This window comes from Trachemys scripta, chromosome 1, assembly GCF_013100865.1.
Source record: "Trachemys scripta elegans isolate TJP31775 chromosome 1, CAS_Tse_1.0, whole genome shotgun sequence".
In the NCBI taxonomy this organism is placed as follows: domain Eukaryota; kingdom Metazoa; phylum Chordata; order Testudines; family Emydidae; genus Trachemys; species Trachemys scripta.
The window spans coordinates 253,333,166-253,351,863 of NC_048298.1; the positions used below are offsets into that span (position 1 = coordinate 253,333,166).

The window sequence follows — 18,698 nt, forward strand, 5'->3', positions numbered from 1 at the left end:
CTGTCAGTTTAGAGCATCTCCACCACAAGCACTATACCATCACAGCTGCACTAGTGTTTCCGCAACACTCTAAGTGCTGAAGTGTAGACGTAGCCTCTGACAGTAGCAATGCTGGAGGCTTCAGAAAAGATATTAAACTCCTACAATATGCTTAAACGAAACCAACTGGGGAAATTTATCTTGGATCTCACCAGTGATCCCTTTATATCCTCATCCACAAATATTGATAATCTATATTAATTTTGTCTACTGTAACTGTCAGTAATATTTTTATACATTTAAATGCTCATTCTTTGTTTGAAAAAAATACTATTATTTGCCTCAAATTCCCTCAACAATATCCTCTCGCAATGAATTCTTTAGGTTCACTATACAGTATGTTGCTTTAATAAACTTTGTCTTCTATCTGATTTTATGGTCTTCAATGTAAATTGGATCAGGTACTAAGTTTGCTGCATTTTAATTTCATTAGGAGCCTTCTATCTCTCGTGTTACGGAAAAGGGTAAATACGACCATTCAATTAATCTGCTGTATACCATTTACTATTTTATTTACCTCTAGATAATCTCCTTCTACTCTACACCTTGCCAACTAAACAGTCCTAGTCTTTAAATGTATGTAAGCTCCACTTCAATATTTCTGTTGCCTTTGTTCTGCTTTCTTTCTTTCTTTATTTGCTAAATCTTTTTTAAGATGAGGTAGCAAAACCGAACTGTCTTTTGAAGAAGCCTGGCAATGCATTCAGGTTGTTAGAAATAACGAGAAATTCAGGGAGTTAAAACATGCGATAATGTCAAATGGGCACACAATAAAGTGATCCATTAGCGTGTGTCAAAGGAAGAGATATGAAAAAGCATACCTTGAGTTTAATATATTTTACATCTAAAAAGCACCAGGCCAAATCTGTAAGTCCTTATCTTTAAGTCAGGGAAACTCACTGAAGTCAATCAGAGAGTGTTGTCTGAGTAAGGACTTCAGCATTTGGGCCCCTATGCAAAATTTAATGTGCAATCTTAATAAAAAATATCTTTGTATTTTACTTCTTGCATTACTGCATACTTAAAACTGTTAATACGTTTTATTATATCAAACACATTCTTTTCTCTCTTATATTTCTCCCTTTTATTGCGTTTTTCAGCTAAAATAGCAAAATGTAAGGAATAGGAAGAAAATTAGTATTGGAACTAAAATAATGTGTCAAACTGGGAGACTCGCACAGCCTCCTCTATTAGTTTAAGAGACATAAAAGTTAGATGACTACAACACAACCATAAGTATATTCCACTCGATAATTTTCACTCTCTGATTCAGAACAAAAGGGTGTGAACTGTTTATAGCCAATGTATTCCCTTTCAGTATTAAATGCTGGAAGCTTAGATGGAAAGCACTGTACAACAATAATAAAATGTTCACTCAGAGTTAAGAGATTTTCTTAGTCTAGTACATTGGGCAAGAAAATAGCCTGAGGACTCCCAGAAGAATTTCAATCATGAGGGTCTCTGGAAATTTCTGCCAGTAGTCATACTGTGGTCCAGTGTCTCTCCCTTTTACTCTAAAAAGGGATGTGGACTGCAAGAAAAGATGATGAAAGATGTTCAGTGCTTATCTGTCCTACAAAAGTACATGTCATGCATGACGGATAGGATACCAAGAGCTTTCCCTAGAGCCTCTATTTCATATATTTTATGTAATGGTAGCTTGCTTCCTTGAAGTTTACTTTAAGATCACCAGGAGAAAAGTTTAAGTTTGCCTTCAGCCTTCTTTCTTTTGGATTGCAAGCCAAATGTCAAAGTAGCCACACACAATTGACAGAAAATATCACTGAAAATACTATTTTAGACTGGAAACTCAAAACTAAAGATCAAACTGAGTGAAAAACAAAGGTTCTTACCTCAGGCCCTCTTCACACGAACTGCTGGGCAGCATAGTGCCTCCATGGCAACATAAATTCACTTTAAAAGTATTCCGTGGCAATATAATACAAAATTACCTATCAAGCTGCTATATTTGTAAAGTACCATACATTCACAGGATAAAATTACCAAATCTTAACACAAGGAAAGTGTGAATGGAAGGCATAAAGCAATCATCCACTGGAGAAAGTCAACAATAAAGGATCTTAATTCAAATGGGAAACACACTTCCTCCAGCCTCAAATGAATAGAAACATAACATTTCTAGTCCCCAGTGACCAAGACTATGGCCAACAGAATTTCAAATAGCAATCGAATCCTAAATTTGACAAAATGAAATAGAAACTGTACTATTCCCTATCCCTTATTAATTTTGGCTAAAGCGGAAAAAATGTTCAAAGTCACTTTTCAAACACAAATAAGGGGAGTTAGGTGCCCAACTCCTACAGAAAGTCAATGAAGTCGATGGGTGTTGGATGCTGAATTCCCCTTTGTGGCTTTGTAATCTCCCCATAAAGGTTTTCTTATTTCTACTGCCTTCAAAGCATTTACTGCTGATGGATATCTGTTTAGCTGGGTGGAAAAGCCTGGTTAGTGTGTAGCAGTGGAGTTATCCAGCTGTCCCTTTGTGACTTTTAAAATTTACAGTCAGACAAAGAAGAGGAAGGTTTCAGGCTGATTCTTCCCACAAAGGTCTTATCATGTAAGGCAGTGTTTCTCAAACTGGGGTCACTGCTTGTGTAGGGAAAGCCCCTGGAGGGCCGGGCCGGCGTGTTTACCTGTCCCGTCTGCAGGTTCGGCCAATCGCAGCTCCCACTGGCTGCGGTTCGCTGCTCCAGGCCAATGGGAGCTGCTGGAAGCAGCGGCCAATACATCCCTCATCCCGTGCCACTTCCAGCAGCTTCCATTGGCCTGCAGCGGCGAACCGTGGCCAGTGAGAGCTGCAATTGGCCGGACTTGCAGACGGGACAGGTAAACAAACCGGCCCGGCCCGCCAGGGGCTTTCCCTACACAAATGGTGACCCCAGTTTGAGAAACACTGATGTAAGGGACTTTCCTTTACATATCTTGGACTGCAGTGTAGAATCTGCCTATGAAATGCTTACCTAAGGGTCTAGCTGCATATTTTTCTATTGTTCTTCTGTGTGAATTATTTTATCAATTTAATCTGTCTAGATCACTCAGTGTAGTAGTTGGGTGCAGGATACTAGATTAAATGTTGTATCATCTTTATATGAATCTTCTCTGACCCTCTTTCAGTAGCTTTTCTACAGTTTGTGTTTGGTAAAAGTTCTGAGGACAGAGACACCAATTTTCCTTTGAATTCCTTTTCATTGGAGGAAGACGCCTTTGAAAATACTTATATCTTGCATTGTAGATTTAGCATATTTCTTACCTGTTGTCAGCACACCAAGCAGGTCTTCTCATCACTGAAAATGGTTTCACTCTGTCTACACTGGCAGAGCTGCACCTGTTTCTGACAGTGGATACTGAATGTGAAAGATGATGCTTCAAAGAATTGATGCATGAACTGATGCTGGTTATCATTGCTTGGTGGGTTACATAGCTCAGGGCCATTCACTGTAAAAGATCTGGGCTGCATTAGCCAGGGCATGCCCTTTGATAGAAGTGCTCATGGAGGTAGATGCAGTCCCCAAGGTAACTAAGACCCAGCCCACTTAGGACTTGGAAGCTGTAGAACGTGACCTTAAAGTGGGTCCTGATTTGGATGAGGAGTTCTGTGATGTTCTGTCACCTATTACTCATACTCAAGAGGTGAGCTGCAGCTTTCATAGGCCCTTCTCAATCAGCTCCAAGAATGACCTATTGCAGTAATCTAGCCTGAAAGAAAGTGCTAAATGTGTGGATTAAATGTAACAAGTGTGAAAACTACTAGCATATCCCATTGCATTGCCACCACCATAATGCTAATGCTTTGTTTCAGAATGGACTGTGCATCTTTTATGTTACTACAGTTGGGAAATGGTCACAAGTACCTTCATTCTCGCTCTCATTTTTTTTATTATCTAAATTATAGGTGGTGTGTTTAGTGATGCTGTGACTGAAATGGAGCTGTTCTGTAAAAAATATTAATACTGGATGTTAAACTGGTTGTTAGGATGTTTACTTTACAAATATATAGGTTTTGTTTAATAGGGAGCTGTGAGGAATAACAAGTAGGAAGTAAAACAAATGGATAAGCCACTTGTCCACAAACACTTGAGGGTTGGTAAGAGATAATGCCAGGACAGGTCTGCAAACACAGGATATCAAAAGAAGTCTGGTAGGTTTAAAAAGGAAGATTCTCTCAAGACAGGAGGGAGTTGTTCAGAAGAATCAATCCAAGACACAGGTACCTGATGAGGTGTCTGAAGAAGTAAGGTCTACCTAAGTTACCACTGGGGAATGGTAAGCTTTTAGGTAAGATATATCTGTATATAGAGTGTATGGTGTTTTAAAATCCCCCTTCTCTAAGAGCTTTGTTTCTCCTGAAAAATAAACAAAACTCTGTTTTTTCAGAAGGCTGTTTGATCATTATATTTAGCACTGGTCACAGACCCACAGAGGGAAGCACCGCAGGTGCCTGAACTCAGTCCAACCTGCAGAGTAAGCGCGGTTGATAAACAGGGTATGATAGTCTATGGCTAGTCCAGGAATGGGAGAATTGCAAAATTCTGTCCCAAGAGAGATAAAGGCAGAAGTCTTCAAACCTGGGGGGGAAGGGGTTGCAGAGAGACCACAAAGAAAATGGAGGTGCAGCTAGCTCTGTCACCATGACAGGTGTCTATAGTTGAGATAGCCCAAATCCTTCAAGTTTTAAAGGTTATTTTCAGCTCCTTACACCTTACTCAAAGTTCTACTTTCTCATTTTCAATCTAGTACATTTTGTTCTCAGCCAGGAAGGGAATTCTTCCTGGATGTTTTAAAAAAAGTTGAGTCATCTTTATGCATAGAGAGAGAAAATGAAGATTTTGTGTTGTGAGGAAAAAATATGAGACAGTGCTATACATAGAAGGCGGTGATTTAAAAATCACAGACAAATCTCAACGTTGTCATTTCCTGACTTCTGAGTGCTTCATTTTGCATCTACATTGATATTTTAATATAGTTTCTTTTAAAATGGAATGTTATTTTTATATCAGAGACCATAGCCCAGAGTCCAATCTCATTTGAGGTTAATGGAACCAATTTTGTACAGATGTCTGCACAAATGAGATTTGAATCTGGTCCCATATGTATAATTTAGGATTAATCAGCACATCACTTAAACAGAACCTAGGAAACCTGAATTCTTCAACTTCTAGCTGATGACTCTACTAGCTAAGCTATAATAATGTCAACTGACATCTATTTCAACTCTAATTAATATTCTTGACAAGCAGAGTTTTAGATAAATTAGATATTTTCTTCAATAATGTGTTCTGTACAAACCTGAAGGGAGAAATATCTATTATTCTTTATGTTTCTGATCCACAAAAGAAATGTAATGAATTGCTTTTATCAAATCATGCTTAGAAAGCATTGCTTCAATTGGCCGCCTCCTAAAATAGTTTAGATGGATGATCGGTAACTACAGTAGCTCTAAAAAGTCAGCATGTCACAAGATGATACAAGTCTCTGAGCATTGTTTAACCTTCAGACTTTTTAATTTCCTTCCATATGATTCTTCTGTAATTTTTTTTACTCTCCTGTGCTAAAGCAGCAAAATTGTAAAGCTGCAGGAAGATTAATCACAGATGTGCTCCAGAATGCCCAAATCTGCCAACGTCAGCGGGAGAGACACTAGTGAGCAATGGGTGAGCTTTGGATCTCATTGTTGCTTATCACATTTCCTCATTCAGGGAGCTATGAAGAATCTCTGCACCTCTTCTTTAGCTTAGCATTTGAAATGCCACACCAAGATCTTTTATAGTAGTGTAAAGTTAATCTGCAATCTTGAAAAGATTGATTTAGATGTGCACTTCTCAGTAATACCGGATAGAGCTTCTGAGTAATGTTGCTTTGTGGTAGTGAATATTTTTGTAATGGTTTGTGTTAGTATTTTATGAGGTGGTCAGCCTGATATGGTTTGTGCTTTAGTCCTTTATATGTATGTAGAAGTTTCCTACATAACTTAACTAGAGAGCATTTTCTGTGCCATAAGGGTGAAGTACACTATGAGCTAAGTAAGGGGGTGGTATAGAGACAATCAGGTTCATCAGCTGAGTAGTTTTTACTTTTAGAAGATGCTATTAAGTATCCTGGTTTTGGGATGAAGGGCTGCTGCAAGACTCAAGACTTGGCAGTTTATAATCAAAGAATATAGATAGCCAGCCAGCTAGCCAGCCAATGATCTCTAGTATATCAATGTAAATTGACTTCAGCAGATGTAATCCAGATTTACACTGGTGTAAAAGAGATCAGAATAGCCTTGAGACTGTAAAGGGAATGGAGAAGAATTATAAAAAAGTGGTGAATCAGTGGAATCTGTTGCAATTCAGACTGAAATCATTTGTACTGTGTGTGGAAGCAAAAAGGGAGCTAAAGACATCGTTTCCAGGTCTATCATTCCAAGGTAAAACATCTTGATCTGGAAAGTTAGCCAATTATTTATATATCTATATGCTTTCAAATCTTTTCCAACTATTAAAGTTCATGTTCAGGCAGGAACCTTCCTTGATACATGAGTGCCCTAGGAGAAATAAATAATCTAGTAGAAATCAGAAAAGTGAATGTGAACAGTGAAAGAAAGACTGTACAAATACTATGGAGAGAAGGTGGGGCTAGGTACCTGTAGGGGTGGGGCCTGTTTTAGGGGCTCTGGCAGCACTTGATGCTGCTCCTCTCCATTTTTGGGGGGAGGGGGAGAGATAGCTCAGTGGTTTGAGCATTGGCCTGCTAAATCCAGGGTTGTGAGTTCAATCCTTGAGGGGGCCATTTAGGGAACTGGGGTAAAAATCTGTCTGGGATCAGTCCTGCTTTGAGCAGGGGGTTAGACTAGATGACCTCCTGAGGTCCCTTCCAACCCTAATATTCTATGATTCTATATATAGATAATTAAAATTCTTGAGAATATGCATCTGGAAATATGCAACATATTATGATGTGTTCTATCCAGAGCCTAGAACAACCCTAATGGAACAAGATAGGTGCAGGAGAGACTCTAGGCCACTATCTGTTGAAAGGAGGAAGGGGGCAGTCAGGGAGCCAGTTATAGCTCCCCAAGTCACAAGCCAGCTCCACAACAATGTAAGTTACAGCAGTCTAAGAATGTTATGCCCCTTGAGAGCACCCCACACTGGAGGTATCCCCAGCTGGGCAGATTCTGGCCCTTTTCCACTGCCTGAGTGACACAGAAGAGCTGGAAGAAGGAGAAGAAACTGACCCATTCACGTAATACTCTGTCAATGCTTGGAAAGATAAATGAAAAATGATTACTGTAAACAAAACAAACCAACTCAAACAAAAATCACGCAAGTAGACATAAAGGCCATGCCAGTTAGGGATGGCTGTTCGGAAATTAACAAACAGAACTAGGGGACTATGGTCCAGTAGAAATCAGTGGAAATGTCTCATGGTGGTCCATTCTAGATCTTTTTCCCTAATAGAGGATCTCTTTTCAGCCAATGCAGTTAAAATATACATTACAGGTAGCACTTTATCACTCCTCAAAATCACATATTCCAACATTAAGGCACTATTTGTTTTGGTTCTTAGTTACCCTGGCTTATCAGCATGTCATATTTGTACTCCCCTCCCCACAATAATTACATTCTGAGTCAGTGTGACATTCAATATTGACCTTTATTTATAGCTCTCACAAACTGGTGAATGTTTATTTATAAACCATGAAAAACAGAGTTTGTGAGATTGATTCAGTGTATTTAAAAAGCAATGGCCTGGCATTCTGTAACTAGAAGTAATCACTGACAATTATTAGGGCCTATTTTTCACTAGTAATCCAGGACTTTATCTTATAATTGTATTACTGGATTTGTTTCATTCTGCCCATACATCAGAAGGTCTAGTAAGAAGCCTGCTATCAATATAATTTAATAACGTTCAGGAGAAAAAATTGTTTTAATCAGTTTAAAAATAAGGCAGAGGTATAATTGACCTGAGGTGCTTGGAAAAGTTTTCAAATCATTATTTTTGTACATTAGATGTGAATTTAAATATTTAAATCCATTCATGGAACTAAGATGTCAGCTACTGTGTCATACTGCTCTGATGTTCTTGCTCATAATAATACTCCTCACTTTCTTGAGAAGGCCTCCTTGGGCCAAGCTCAGCAGTGACTTAACTGGTGGTAAGTTCCACATCAGGTATGGAGGGGCTAGAAATGAGAGTATAATCTGGTCGACACTAATGAGGTAAGTCAATCTACGTTACGTTATGTATGTTATGTAACTTAAGACGACATAGCTTAGATTGACTCCCAGCGGTGTCTACGCTGTGCTGTCAACAGGAGATGCTCTCCCATCAACATAGCTTCTTCCTCTCAGGAAGGTGGAGTACTGAAGTCGACAGGAGAGCGCTCTTCCATCGACTTATCACTTCTTCACCAGACACACTAAATCGACACCACTGCATCGATCACAGCAGTGTGGATTTAGCTGGTAGTGAAGACAAGCCCTATGTGAGTGTAAATGGCAAAGTCATAGAAAGAGCACAAAGTGGGCCAGATTCTCCTGATTCTCTTACTCTAGTGTAAATCAGGAGTAATGCCACTGAAGTCAGTAGCGTCTACAGCAAAGTAAAACAAGTGGATGGTAAGTAAGTACCCCAGAGGGCATGCAAGCAAGAGTAATTTGCACCAATTTGGTATTCACAGGGGGCCAAATTCAGTTCCAAAGTCAAAAGCAGTTGCAACTGCCTACACCAGGGAGAATTTGGAGTGATGCAATGAGAGTGGGGTGAGGAAAGGAAATTGCTTAATCTTACACCCTTCTATTAAATGCTCTTTCTACTGCACTCAAACCTCCTGATCTTCAGTGCGAAGCTTCCCATGTTGCATGCTTAGAGAATACCAAAACAATGCAGGTCATACTTACATTGCTGCTTGTTAGAACTGGTCAGGAAATGAATCCTGACAAAAAAACTTTGTGACAAAAATGAAAACAAAATAGTTTTCATCAAACCCTTTTTGGAATTTGGGGGTTTTGATGTGTCTGGATTTTTTTTCCAGAAAATTTCTGCTTAGTCAAAATACCATTTTCTGTTGAAAAGTGTTTAGATGGAAAATGTTTGGCCAACTGTTCTGCTTGCACCAACTTGCATTTCCTTTCTGGATAACTTACATCCAACTGGAAATTTAGACCATCCTTGAATTTAGCCTCTTTCAATGGGAACTGTATCTGCTTCCATCAAGCTGCATTTGGCTAAAAGCTCTCCTTGTATTTAATAAAAAAATCTCTCATGTATTCCAGAGTTATTCCAATTTCTGTAGGTCAGGCATGCAGAAGTGTTAGAAAGAACATTTTCTGAAACAACCATGGAATTTGTGAGCACCTGAAAAGTCAGAAGGATTCTCCATAGGGTATTTTGAAACATCATTTGCCCCCAAAACGCCTTTTTCTATTATCAATGTATTCCATCCAACAATAAAAGATCAAAAATACGAATATGGTTACAGAGAATGTTTTGTCAACACATGAGCAATAATAAAGGGTGCAAAAAGTTAATTCTCTTTTACCTGTAGAGCAAGAGAAGTCCAGAAGGATGTTGACAGACAAACTTGAGGAATTTTATCACATGACTGGGAATAAGCCAGGTGATAGGAGCATTAGTAATGCTGTCACTACCAGGTTCTACCACAGGGGTCGGCAACCTATGGCACGCGTGCCAAACGCGGCACGCAAGCCAATTTTGAGTGGCACGCTGCCGAGGTCCTAGCCCCCAGCCCCATTCAGCCCCCCCGCTCACTGCTCTCTCCTGTGAGGGCAGGAGGCAGAAGCTTGATCCTGCAGCAGTCAAGCTTCTCCCCTCCCCCACTTTTCCCCCAGCGTGGAGCTTTCCTGCTCCTACCCTCCCTCTCCCTGTGCCAATCAGCTGATCGCCCTTGCGAGGGGGAGGGAGAGCGGAGAAGAGCCGCAGCGTGCTCCATGCTCTGTAGAGGAGGCAGAGAAGAGGTAGGGACGGGGCCTTGGGGAAGGGGATGGAACAGGGCATATCCCTTCCAGCCCCCTGCCCTGACCCCTGAACCCCCCTACACACCCAGCTTTCTGCCCTGCACTCCCATACCCCCAGCTCTCTACCCTGACCTCTGAACCCCCCCACACACCCAGCCTTCTGCCCTACACCCCCCCCACACTCCAGCCCTCTGCCCTGACCCCTGAACCTCCCCACAACCCCACTGCCCTCTGTCCTGAACCCCACACACACCCAGCCCTCTGCCCTGACCCCTGAACCCCCCCCAGGTCTGAGGTCCCGGCTGCTGGCCCCTTGCCAGCCGGCGTCCCGGCCGCAGGCCCCGCTCAGCCCGCTGCTGGCCTAGGTGAACAGAACCCCAGGCTGGCAGCAGGCTGAGCAGGCTGGCGGCGTAAGATCAGCATTTTAATTTAATTTTAAATGAAGCTTCTTAAACATTTTGAAAACCTTGTTTACTTTACATACAACAATAGTTATATAATATAGACTTATAGAGCGAGAATTTCTAAAAAATGTTAAAATGTATTACCGGCACGCGAAACCTTAAATTAAAGTGAATAAATGAAGACTCGGCACACCACTTCTGAAAGGTTGCCTACCCCTGTTCTACCTCTTAACATTTTACACTGGATTAGAAATTATTAGGACATAATTGTCTTCACTAATTTTTTTTTCCCCAAAAAACCTCCACAAAAATTATTTACATCATTTACTTCAAAAATTGTCATTGAAATTTATCAGGTTTTCATCAAAAGACTAAATACTGATTTTTTTTCTGTTTTAAAATGGTGACACACAACAGAAGAGCTTTATAGTCTACCACCTTAGTACAGAAAGTTTGTCTACAATCCCTTCAATTATTTCTGAAGCTATGAACAGGTGAATGAATTTATTTAGAAATATATTTATTTTTCTCACTAGAAAAAAAATTAATCACCTTTGCTATAGGGAAGATAACTAAAACAGGAGAAATCTCAACTTTGCATACTACATTCATAGGCCTAACAGCCTGACCCACTTCTACTGAAGTTAGTTGAAAGACTGACAATGCCTTCAGTGTGAGATGTGCAATCCCTTAATGCACAGTAAACGCTTTGCTAAATTTTAAATTTATTGGTTTAAAAATAAAAAAGAAAGAAAAACTATGTATATTTGAAAACGTCACATGGTGCATGGGCTGTTGAAAATTCTGTTCAAGTGAAAGCTACCCACTTTAAGATGGATGCTGTGCACATATGTCTGTGTCCAGTAGAATTGGTCAAAAACTATAAAAATTGTTCAATGAAAAAGGACACATTTTGCGCGTGCGTGTACTCACACACACACACATACACAGACACACAATTCCTACCAGCTCTATTGTGCAACTAACTGGCTTCAGGATTTTACAAGGTATCAAGCGAAACTTCCCGCGGCTCCCATTGGCTGGGAATGGCGAACCGCGGCCACTGGGAGCTGCAAGCGGCCTTTGTCAGGTAAACAAAGTGTCTTGCGGCCCGCCAGGGGCTTACCCTGAACAAGCCACAAACCAAGTTTGGGAACCCCAGGGGCAGCCAGAACCAATCTTACACTTTCCTTGAAGCGATGGAATTAGAGAAGAAAGTACCCCGTGACACCAGATGGGGCAGTTTCATGACCACCTGGTAGCTAGACCCACGAACTCCCTTTTACCTGATGGAACAGAGGAGCCTGAAAATGTGAGTACTAGGCCTAAAAAATGTTGCTACTAACTTTCTCTTTAGGAATATCCCTGTTTCATTATGTTTGAGATGGAGGCTAAATTTTGTCATACTAGCCTCCGGCAGTGCGCCGGATAAAGGAGATTTCACTGAGTTACGGAACACTAAAGGAATTCAAAATGTCAGTTCAGCTTGTGATATTACTGAAAAGAGAACTCTGTGCCCAACCAGGACAAACATTTTTGAAAAAGCATCACTTCTCTTTTCTCATTTCTTTTGGGTTAAGCAGATGTGACTTTTCTGTCACTGTGTCTTGTGATGTGACAGCACAGTTAAAATTAAATTCATGCCTGACGTGGATAACTTTCAAAACGTCAACAAAAATACATTTCTCTATCTTTCCTTTTGTGAGTGTGTGTGGGAGGAGGAGGGTAAAGCTATGTGCTCACTTTGAGGAATGGTTGCTGCAAGTTGTAAGTGATGTACAAAAAGAAAGATTTGCTGTGTCCGACAGCAGATACATCGACTTTAAAAATATTCCATTCTGACAAAACCAGAAGAATATGGAAGTCAAAACAAGCACATTGCTCCCAAGTGTTAATATTAATTGACATGGACACAGCAGCAAAATGAGGACAGAGGCATGCATGGAATTAAGCAGCAGGCCACAACCTTTATTAAACTTTAACACAGGAGAGGAGTGCTACCTACCCATCACCCACATTCTCCTTTACCCGTGTAGGGGTTACAGGACTCCTTACCATATAGCGCATAACATGGGGTGGTTCCCTTCAGCTTATCCCCTGGAACTCAGCTCTCTCTGAGTCCTAGCTCTCTCCCCCTCATAAGGGGGAGGGACAGTGCAGCTGTGTGGGCACCTTGGCTCGCAAAGACCGCAAGGTCTCACCCTATCACTTGAGCCCAAGGTTCACCACCAAAATCCCAGGTCTTTTACCTCTGGGAAACATTCATTTTATTCTCTTAACTGCACTAGAAACTGGCCACAAGTTGCGATGAATAAACAACTCCACCCCAGTTAGGTACTAAGTGCATTCCTACTGAAGCATTGTGGCTCAAAGGTGCTGAGAAGAAGGCACAAAATTCTCTGATCCTCTGCCAATTGGCTCATGGGAGAAAAATTCCTTCCTGACCCCCTCAACAGATGACTGGTTAGACCCGCAGCATCTGCCAGGCCAGGTTCCCATTCCCAGTTCTGTTGGGTAGGGTGGACTGCTGGAATGGAGTCAAATAGGCTCCACAAAGCCCCCACACAGAGTTAAATTCTGGGATCTGGGGAATGCTGGACAATGAAAAGTCCTTTTCCCCAGCTGGTCAGCAGGTGCTAGAGACTCCAAAGGGGAGGAGCTACCTATTATCCCTTGGTGAGAGTCTCCCTCCCTTGGTTCTTGGACTGTCCCCCTTTCACCGCTGGCCCCATCAAGTTCCCCCACCTGTTGATGTGGCTCAGTGGCATTTCTGCAGTTTGTAGGTCATTAAGATTTCTTTGCATCTGTCCACTAGTGTGCAAAATATGCCTGTAATTAAATGGCTGAGCAAAAAAAGCAATTTACTTTTTGACCATGTTTTGGAATTTCCTGCAATATCTTGGGAGATCTTACTGTATTAAGTTTATGTATCACTGTGGGCCAGGGACTGCATATAATTCCATCAGGGAGGGAAACCACAGCTCCTTCAGGAACTAAGAACAGTATGGAGATGATTAGGCAAATTCACTCAGGTTGTAACACTTCCAGAGAAGTAACTCTGTTACAGTTCAGGGCAATTGTATTTCTCTTCCATCAAGGGCACCCAGTCTCAGGCTTCTTTCTTGGGTGGAGACCCGCATGCCACTCCCTTCTGATTGGAGTATTTCCAGGCTGCACAGTTTCCTGCCTTTCCTGTGTTATTCCCAGCAGAGACGGCTGTCAAACCACATCTGCTTGCTTTCCGTTCAGAGAGAGTAAACAGTGTGACTGCCCACAGATAATAAACAGCGTGACATGCCCGTGCTAATAAGTATACCAGAGATTAGCCCAATCCTAACATGGGCTCTGGCTGGAACAGTCCTTCAATATACCACCCATGGGTTACTTGTTCTTTCAAGTTCATCACAGCTTCAGCTCAGAACATGTCCCCAGTCTTATGGGGACTCAGTAGACTCCAATCCTTCCAAGCCTTTCCTAAGGATTGGGGCCCTCCATGGACCAGGAATCCTGTCTGTTTGTTGCATCAGGTAGAAGGCCATGAGCCTGTGTAAAAGCAGGCTATTAATCCAAAAATCCCTTATTTGCTTGCTGGTCCATGGAGAATCCGGTTTGCACTAGTATATGCACACCTCTCCAGGAGGGTGGTTTCAAAGAGCTGATAACAGGAGGAAATACATTGGCTTCCCCCTCCTCTTAAAGGAATTGCATAGAGTTCCACAGTGACACATACACAATCACATTTTTAATACAATGGACTTCAAAGACATTAAACCTAATTCAGTAAAGTTCATTCAGGATATTGCAGGAAATTGTCAGTTTGTCCCACCCACCACCTGGAAATGCTCATATATATTAGTTCAAACTGGATTTATGAGAGAGCAGCAGACAAAGAAAGGACTTTTGGATAAATAGCCTGAGTTTAAACTGACTCGGGGCCTACATTTTGATCCATAAAATGGACAGGAAGCTCTGTGTAAAGGAGGGCCCAATTCTTGCTGAACATTTGGAAGGATTTGAACTTCTAGAGCCCCATAAGACTGATGGGTGATGTCTGGTAAGTTTATTAGCATGCATGTAGGAACTTTTATTGGTTTTGAGGTGTTTTCTCTGTAATGCTTTTACTTTAAGAATAAATGTGCTTGCTTAGAAGGAGCTGTGTGGTAACTTTATAATTGTGGGCAATATACTGGTCATAGGCTTTGCAGGGAAAGCAAAGTGCAGGCAGTGGCCTGTTTACACAGTTTGACTTGCTGGGGATATCAAACTATAATCCATGGTGCTGTTCAGCCTTAAACCCCCAGCCAGGAGGGAGGGAGGGAGTCCCAGGTCTTCACCCAAGGGAGGTGACAGCTAGGGGCCAGGAACCTAAAGTGGGTGCTATTGGTGGGCCACGGAGTGGGAATACAGATACAATTGCCCTGAAACTGTGACAGTATCTATCTAGGTTTTAATACTATACTGAACCACGCTTTTTGAGCATAATCTAAATTTAAGAAAAATATTAATTCTTTTACATTTTAATGAGACATCTGAAACAAAATCTTCTGATTTCTCCTTGATAATAATTCTTTGTAATCTCCTTTCTAATTTATGTTGAAGTGGACTTTAACAAAAAAAGTTGAAGAAAAGTGTCTAGAAGTGGACATGTAGTGGACTCTTTGCAATATGAAGATTTGTTCAAGTACTTAAGTCCATTATTCTTCATTATTGTTATCATTATCATCATCCAGTCAGATAATTCCATTAGAAGGCCAAAATTTCATGTTTCCCAGTAGTAAGAATAAAACATAATGGGAGATAATTAAAGAACCTACATTTAAAATATATGTGCACACTCATTCATATATAATATACATAGAATGATCATGTACATATATTTAGACTTTGTGTGTATGTAAATGTAAACACAAATGCACAAAGTGGTGAGGGAATATCTTTTACTGGACCACATTTTGTTGGTGAGAGAGACAAGCTTTCGAGCCACACAGAGCCCCTCCATGAGTCTGGGAAAGGATCTCTCCCACCAACAGAAGATGGTCCAATAAAATATATTACCTCACTCCCCTTTGTCTCTCTAATATCCTGGGACAAACACAGCTACAACTACACTGCATATACACATGCACACACATTCAACTACATTAATGAATAGTAATGTGTGTGTGTGTGTGTGTGTGTGTGCGCGCGCTCATGCATATGTAATTATGTAACACACACAAAAACTATGATAAGAGAACATTAAGGTTGCAAAGTCAAGTACTCAAAAGTTAGGAAATGCTTGAATTAATTCAACTCCCTTTTCTGTAGCATTATGATACAGTTTTTAATTGTATGACCACATGCTATTTTTCAGGCAGTCCTCATTCAATGCATAGGATGGACGGTGCCTCAACTCCCATCTCTAAAATAGGAATAATATCACCCCCTCACTTCAGAAGATTGTTGTGAAGATTAATTTAATTATGTCTGGAAAGCACCCAGATTCTATAGTAATGAGCACCAAAGAATAGACCATTAGGAAATTACTAATTATGCCTTAAGAACAAGATGGCTCTCGCTTTGGGAATTTGCTTTTTTGATGGTTCCTCAGAGCCAAAATGTGGGCCTACAATTTGCAGCCAAGCCAAAGAAGTCCCTTACAATTTGTTCAAGGCTTTAACACACTTATAGAACACAGCTAAGGTCCCGACAACATGACAGATTGAAAACATGATATAACCAGGTCAGGGAACAACTTGGCCACCTAATTTGATTTTTAACAGTAATATAGAAAGTCCCTTTAGCTGTATTCCAGATGCTGTGTAGGAGACAGCTCATTATTCTGGCAGATCTCTGGCACCCAACTACAACTGTGGGGTTTATCTGACTGACCCGGATGGATTACATTTGTGTATATTTTTTATTATGTAGTTTAATTATGTTAGGCCCTCAAAAGCTAGGATCATCATAAATATTTATATAAATAACTAAAACAAATATATATAATTCCAACTGTTCTCTGGAATAGATCAAACTCCCTAGATATTACTAGTGGGCGTTTTCCTCATCCAAATATAACTAAACTGCCTTGCCCAGGTGTTAGAGAAGATACCAGTATTCCTAAAAACTTGTCACTCAGCTGCAGTCCTGATGAGGATTGCCACCCTCACAATTCCAGGCCGGCGGCACTGCCCTCATGAACAGCATCATCATACGTACTAGTTACACTTAAATCCCTGGTCTGAAATGCCACCTGACGATAGTTTTTGCACTACTAATGGCAAATGCTACATCATGCTAAGCACCAATAAATATTGACCCTCCTTGCATTCTAAATAAAAGGCAACCCTTTCCAGCATGGCTGTCACTTCAGTAGACTCCAAAGGAGGAAAATGACAATGGTTATTCACCTCGACAAACTTCACTTACTTATAAACAAGATATAGGTGCATATTCAGAATTCATGTCTCAAGTAAAAAAACACAAACACAAGTGCAAACATAAAAAAGCCTCATTAGGTTACCTTGGATACTCTGTTTGCAACCTCTCTGCCTACAGTCAGCCCCTGAACAAAGGTCCGTGCAGCAATGAAAGCTCTAGTCACTTGAACCTTCAGTTTCCTGGGTACATCTCCAAATGGTTTCAGCTGGTCTGTGTATTTGCTTACACACTCCAGATAGTCCTCAGTGAAATGATATTGGGGGTTTATGAGCTGGAACATTCGCTCCAATAGCCGAGCCCAGAAATCATTCAGCATCTCCTCCAAATTTACATTGCCTCCTGTATAATATCGTTTCAATTCTGTGAAGAGGTCCTGGAACACTTCTGAATTCTGCATGTACAGCATTCCATATGTTCGTACAAACATATCATTTAAGGATTTTTCTGCATTCTCCAAAAGCTCTCGGAAAAATTCTGCAGAGAAAATAAAAAGGTATATACAGAACAAAATTAATAAAATGCCCATGGCATGTTTCTTGCCTTCATGATGGTATTGCCTTCACAACGGTATTACGTTTAACGAAATTTGCTCAAGTAAATGTTATTGTCATTTGCATGTTTAATAGAAAAAGTCAGTTATTTAAATTGGAAATAGGTTAATTTAAGAGCAATGAAAAATGGAAAGCATATTGTATTCCCCACTGAGGTTAAAAAGAAACTTTAAATCCATAACTCTAAATTCTAAATATGCATTTGAGAGAGCTGCAATGAAAATTGTTCCATTATTTAAACCAGGCATCTCAAACTCAAATCACCACAATGGCCACATGAAGACTAGTACAATGGCCTGAGGGCCGCATCACTGAAACCTTTTCATATAACGATACAAAAGTATAGTCAAAAATTTAAAAAATTAAGAGTAATATAGTATGCTATTAAAAGTCAATGTATTAACTTTTTAAAAACTGTAATGCGAAGAGGGGCGGCGGGGGGAGGGGAGCTTAGCTGCCGGTGGAGTCGGCACCTATGGCAGGCCGCAGGAAATAACTCCGTGGGGCGCATGCGTTTTTGAGACCCGTGATTTAAACCTAGCAATCCCTGCCACTTGCCAAACTCTCAATAGTGAACAGCCAATGTCCCGAAACTTGTGTACTAAACAAGAAACCATTAATGTAATGAGATGACTAGAACTATGGCAATATAGGAAAATGCAAGTAATTAAATCTTCTATTTTATTCTATTGAGGTTCTTCACTCATCACTATGGTATCTGATCTCCATGGTATCTTATAATTTACTTTCAGCTTTCAAAAATTCTTCAAAGGTTTGAACTGAGACATATTGGGGCCTGATCCTACAAGCCCTCCACAGAAGCCCTTTAAACAGTAATACTAACCTGAGTAAAAAGATGTTGCTATTGTCAGTAATTTAATGCTATTCTGAAGCACTGTGTTGGCATTTGGGCCAGTGTTTTTCAAACAGCCTGCTGACTGCAACATTGTACAGATTGCAGTGTCTGGGACACCATGTTAGCAGCGGGCTTGTTTACCTATTCTTTCTTTTGATAACTAAATTTACTGCTCCTCAGTTTATTTACCCAGCCTCGAGCCATAGCCTGTTCAAAGTCTTGACTTCAGGGTTGTATGTTTATTGGAAAATGGGCCAATGGAACCCTCAGCAGCCATCTCTGGCATCTCTCTGACACATGAGCTCAGGAGGACATTGGGAGGAGGTAAGTTAGTCCATGTTCTCTGTCACTGGTTATCCACCTTACACCACCACTGAGATACTTATGCTGGGAAATTATATTAGAGTGATTCTTTTAAGACTTTCCTTAAAACATTGTCAGT

The 18,698-nt window shown here is 40.7% G+C and overlaps 1 protein-coding gene across 2 annotated transcripts in view; it reads right to left on the reverse strand.

Annotated features, from left to right (window-relative positions):
* GPC6 (glypican 6) overlaps positions 1-18,698 on the reverse strand; it is a 1,097,931-nt gene that overhangs the window by 447,117 nt on the left and 632,116 nt on the right. For both annotated transcript variants that reach the window (XM_034758270.1, XM_034758269.1), the window contains exon 3: positions 16,932-17,323. In XM_034758270.1, coding sequence (XP_034614161.1) covers positions 16,932-17,323 — 392 coding nt within the window. The remainder of the gene's footprint in view (positions 1-16,931; positions 17,324-18,698) is intronic.